General features: G+C 30.9%; 1 protein-coding gene across 1 annotated transcript in view; it reads left to right on the forward strand.

Annotated features, from left to right (window-relative positions):
* Positions 1–3,937: 3,937 nt before the first annotated feature.
* The window catches only part of LOC108733560, a 6,903-nt gene continuing 4,898 nt past the window's right edge, over positions 3,938–5,942 (forward strand). The window contains exons 1-3 of the mRNA XM_025980391.1: positions 3,938–4,475; positions 4,954–5,226; positions 5,389–5,666. Coding sequence (XP_025836176.1) covers positions 4,040–4,475; positions 4,954–5,226; positions 5,389–5,666 — 987 coding nt within the window. The 5' untranslated portion in view covers positions 3,938–4,039. The remainder of the gene's footprint in view (positions 4,476–4,953; positions 5,227–5,388; positions 5,667–5,942) is intronic.

Genomic DNA, 5,942 nt, shown 5'->3' on the forward strand with positions numbered 1-5,942 from the left:
ATAATATTAAATTCTCAGTGGTTAGCAATTTTCTTGTTTAATTTACATGTGTATATAAATTAATGGATAGTGAACAAAGACGGAGTTTATTTTTGAAATAAGCTCAAAAACTATTTTACAGATTTTGTTAATTCACTTACTGTTACGAAATAAACATTTAATAATCAAAAAAGTAGGTTTTCTAGTATATCGAAATTTTAAAATAAATTTTTCGAAAAATAAAAGTGTTTTTTTTTTTCTTTTCGCTTACGATGACAAAAGCGATAGAAATACATGAAAATAATACAGTGAATTATAATTAATAACAATGGGACATACGCAATGTCAGATATAGTAGGTACACATCCATCTTTTAGGGGTATTATATAATCTTTTTAAGTTAAAAACTTCCCACAAAATAAATGCAGAATTTAAGAGTTCTATTTACATCCATAGCATTAATAACATATTTACTTAAAAGAAAATAATGAAACGAAGTACAACACGGTAAGTATCGAGGGTAACTAGCTGAATATTACAAAGGGCTCCCAGTCCTCATTGAAGGTAGTAGATAATATTGTGAATTTAGAAAATAAAAAAATAATCTGAATGTCGTATAATTTATATAAGAGAACTACAAACAATTGTCCTAATTTTTTTCCTATCATTAAAGAAAACAGTTTTTTGGCAAAATGGTAATTAGTTTGATCAATTAAGTAAGCCCCCAATTAGGGCTAATCCCGGGGCCCCCATATTCACAACCGTTCCCTGAACATACAAAAAGACATTAAAAACATTAAATAGGAATAAAAGGCAGACCACTAATTTATTAATACAAATGCATGACTACCTATTAACTTTCAGGTATTATTTCGAATATTGCATTAGAAACATTAAAATGAGTCAATACAATTTTTTTGTGATAACTGTAGAAACTTCAATCGCCAAAACGGTAAAAAGAAATAAAATTCTCACATCTTAATGTAACCCATTGCCTATATTATATTAATTATTGTATAATTATTATTTCAAAACGAGTCGGCTATTATCTAGACGTACAAAATTACGATTTTCGGTTATTTACATAACAAATAATAAAATCACTTTTTTAGTGTCAAAATTTTTCATATATTTTTTGTAAAAGGCGAGCTATTTTTTCTTATTACACATTTACGATGCCAAATTTGGGAAAATATGAATTCCATTATACTACCCCCAAAGACCAAGAATGTCCTTGTTTCACAAAAGCACAGGCTCAAAAATCAAAGGGTCAACTGATGGACCTAGTTCATTCCGAAGGGGATATTTGTATGATAAATAAAACTGCATTTTGTAAACAACCGAATTATTTCGAACAATGGAGCCCACCGGAAGGAAAATATCTCGACTATAATCTTACAGAAACTGATACCAAAATGGCTAAAGGTGATACAAAAGTTCATGTTATAGCCACAAATGTCAGTTACGGAATGTTAAATCCGAACCCTCCTCCACCACCTCCACCTCCACCCCCGCCGAAAAAAGAAGTTTATTTTCACGGGAAAGGACCATGTTGGGAATTTATTGAAGAAAAATATTGTAGAAAACAAATGGAGAAACAAAAATTTTACAAAAAACGACTCAGAAAGATGGCTCGAAGAAGAAGACGAATAGAAAGGCAAAGAAAACCATCTGATATTAATTTAATAAAAAAGAAAGACTCCAAGATTTTAAAGAAACACTGGTCTAAGATAAAGGTAAAATTGGATCCAGGAATTAAGAAAGCAAAGGAACGGTGGGAAAAAACTAAAAAACAGAAACAGCTACAGGAAATTCAGGTCATTGAAACACCTAATATTTCTTGCGGTTTATTACAAAAAATGCGAGATAATGCGTATTTTCACGGACGACCACCTTGTTGGGTCTTCCCTGACGAAACCTGGGCTGAAAAGTACGAGGAGCAACAAAAGTTTTACAAAAAACGTTTAAAAAGAATAATGCGTAATAGAAAAATAGAAGAAAAGGAGAAGAAAAGGAAAGAAATGGAAATGTATTAAGAAATATCATATAACAGCTATTGTGATTTGTCATTAATTATAAGTAAAGTGAAAAATAAAAAATTCATAACTAAGCATCATAAATTTATATTCTTGTACGTACGTAGGGAAAACAGCATTCACATAAATAATACACCTATTAACTTTCAGGTATTATTTCGAATATTGCATTAGAAACATTAAAATGAGTCAATACAATTTTTTTGTGATAACTGTAGAAACTTCAATCGCCAAAACGGTAAAAAGAAATAAAATTCTCACATCTTAATGTAACCCATTGCCTATATTATATTAATTATTGTATAATTATTATTTCAAAACGAGTCGGCTATTATCTAGACGTACAAAATTACGATTTTCGGTTATTTACATAACAAATAATAAAATCACTTTTTTAGTGTCAAAATTTTTCATATATTTTTTGTAAAAGGCGAGCTATTTTTTCTTATTACACATTTACGATGCCAAATTTGGGAAAATATGAATTCCATTATACTACCCCCAAAGACCAAGAATGTCCTTGTTTCACAAAAGCACAGGCTCAAAAATCAAAGGGTCAACTGATGGACCTAGTTCATTCCGAAGGGGATATTTGTATGATAAATAAAACTGCATTTTGTAAACAACCGAATTATTTCGAACAATGGAGCCCACCGGAAGGAAAATATCTCGACTATAATCTTACAGAAACTGATACCAAAATGGCTAAAGGTGATACAAAAGTTCATGTTATAGCCACAAATGTCAGTTACGGAATGTTAAATCCGAACCCTCCTCCACCACCTCCACCTCCACCCCCGCCGAAAAAAGAAGTTTATTTTCACGGGAAAGGACCATGTTGGGAATTTATTGAAGAAAAATATTGTAGAAAACAAATGGAGAAACAAAAATTTTACAAAAAACGACTCAGAAAGATGGCTCGAAGAAGAAGACGAATAGAAAGGCAAAGAAAACCATCTGATATTAATTTAATAAAAAAGAAAGACTCCAAGATTTTAAAGAAACACTGGTCTAAGATAAAGGTAAAATTGGATCCAGGAATTAAGAAAGCAGAGTTGGGTAAGCATGCATTATATAAGTCCTGAAGAACATCTCTAGATTCTGAAGGAATTTGTTAATTGCCTACTTAGCTATAGTGACTCTTTTAAGGCACTTGTTATTTAAATTTTTTCATCCCATATCTCCTACTTATTTATTNACAGCTATTGTGATTTGTCATTAATTATAAGTAAAGTGAAAAATAAAAAATTCATAACTAAGCATCATAAATTTATATTCTTGTACGTACGTAGGGAAAACAGCATTCACATAAATAATACACGGTTCTTTCTTGCAATTAGACCTTTTCCTACGTCTTTTGCTGATAGATTATAGATAGAATTTACATCAACAGCTAATCCAAAATATTTTGTCTAATTTTTAGATTGTATCAGTTTTTTTTGTTTTGAAATACTGTAGAAGTTTCGTTTCCTTTTTGACCAACTATATTTCAAGTTTTAATTTTAAATTTATATTATCAGCTCATAATACTGCTCCAATATTGACGAAGACACTTTTGGAATTTGAATTTTACTTTTATTTCGATATATTTTAACTAATATTATGAACGGGAATTTGTTTGTTGGTTTATTACTATTTCACGCCTTAACTACTCGATCGATTGTCATGAAATTTTGTACACACATTGTCAAGAATACAGAAAAGGGCATACAGTATCTTTTATCAAAAAACATACTATTCTTGAGTGATAGAAAATTAGTTTTATATGGTTATTGATTATCTTTGACGCGTATTTATTAGGGTATCAACGCGAGCGAAGCCGCGGGTTAAACCCAATATACTATAATTTCCTAATAAATGGCTTTTATTTATAAACATGCATACAAACAGATATAAGGATCATGTTAGCCATTTAATGTCATTTTGAGAAGTGAGTGGTTGAGCTAAATCTCATCATAATAATTATGAAAAAATTGGGCATGTAAATATTTTGAAATAGGTATTGGGTAAAGAGAAATTTCGCCATGTCGTCATCTAAATCTAAAATACCCCGGGCTTATTTGCCTTTCTTGCCTAAACCGCAATTGTTAGATTACTATCATGAAGATAAGAAAATTTGCGACATTATAGCCACTTCGCCATGTATAAAAACGGACCCTTTCGAACTTTATCGTCCGCCAGAGGGAAAATACTTAGATTACAGTTTGTCACAGACGGATGCCAAATTCGACAAAAATGAAACGAAAATTCACGTGCAAATTACCAGAGCTGAGTATGGGGAACTTAATCCCTCACCCCCTCCACCTCCCAAAAAGAACAAGAACATATATTTTCATGGCAGAGGACCATGTTGGATATGGATAGAAGAGATATGGACGAAAAAGCAATTAGAGTTGCAAGTATTTTATAAAAAACGCTTAAAGCAAATTACAAAAACAAGAGTTACCCAAGAAAGAAATAGTAAGTTTATTCACTTCCCTAGGAAAAATTAGTTTAAGACATTATTTAGAATATAGACTGCTGACGCTCTAACTAACGCTAACAATTTGATTAAGTGATCAACAGTTCCCTTCATTTGTTTGTTCTTTTAGATTTATTCCTGAATTTCTTTCCCTTTTTTTAAATTCTCTTTCATATTAAAATTANGGAAAAATTAGTTTAAGACATTATTTAGAATATAGACTGCTGACGCTCTAACTGACGAGAAAAATATTTTTTCCAATCATAATCCAAAGCTATTTTTAAAGGAAAGAGATACTAAATGTCTAGTATATCAATTGAAATCCAAATTTGGTTTTTTCCTAATCTTAACAGCAAAGAAAGTTTTATGTTAAGCATCAAACTCTGGCAGAATATCGTCTATAAATAAAAGTTTACCTTATACCCCAATTCAATTTATTTTTTTTTGCAAATGTCGTAAAGAAGGCTCCAATTTTAGAACTACGAAGAGGACATTACGAATTAATAAAAATGGTTGGTCCAAGTTGGTTTATTGAAATTTCTCCTAATCAGCAGAGAGCCGTAGATAGCTTAAAAGATGCGATATTGAAGGATTTAACTTATCGCAGTTTAACATATGTAAAAGATGTTATCGGCGATTTGGGATTAGTGCTACGACCCAATGAAGCACATGTAGAGAAAGCACTTAAGGAGTGCAACCGGTGCCCTATAGAATTCTTACTTATTCTTTATCAATTAATGAATCCACATAGTAAGTCAAAACCTTTTCGTATCAACATAATAGTGATTAATTTCACAACTCATAGTAAACCGATTTTACATTGAATACCAATAATTTCTTTCCTTCTGCCAATAACATACCTTCTTAAACATCATGTTTATGGGATGTATTTCTAATTCGTCAAATTTACAGGAGAAGAGTACTCGTTAAATGATAAACTACTGCTTTCGGCTGTAGTTCATTTGACGATAAAGGAAACTTTAAAAGAATTGCATATTAGAATCCCGTCTCCTCCACCGAAACCGTCAGTTCCTCGAACTCCCAAAAAAAGAAAACCAAAGCCCCAGTATCCATCTCCATATTTAGAACCTTTCACATTTGAACCGGATCCGCCTAAACATACAGGAATTTATAAGAATAACCATATACAATATCCCGAGAGCCCATATTTTTCATATATCGAACAATTAGTAAGAATTTCAGATAATATATTACTTACAACATCAGCAAAATTATGCTGTATAAGCATATTAGAACATTTCATTAAGGATGTTTGAGAGGTATGTCAAAATGCTAGAAGACAAATAAAAATTTGGAAGAACGTTCCTCATTCAATTCTAAAACTCCTGTAAAAATTACAAATCGATTCACTAAACCGTTAAGAAGTTATTGAAATTTTAAAAAATTGTAATTTTACACGTCATTTTATGGAGATTCGTTAACCGAACAGATTAAATTTATTTTTA

This window comes from Agrilus planipennis, unplaced genomic scaffold (assembly GCF_000699045.2).
Source record: "Agrilus planipennis isolate EAB-ADULT unplaced genomic scaffold, Apla_2.0 scaffold41, whole genome shotgun sequence".
Lineage (NCBI taxonomy): Eukaryota > Metazoa > Arthropoda > Insecta > Coleoptera > Buprestidae > Agrilus > Agrilus planipennis.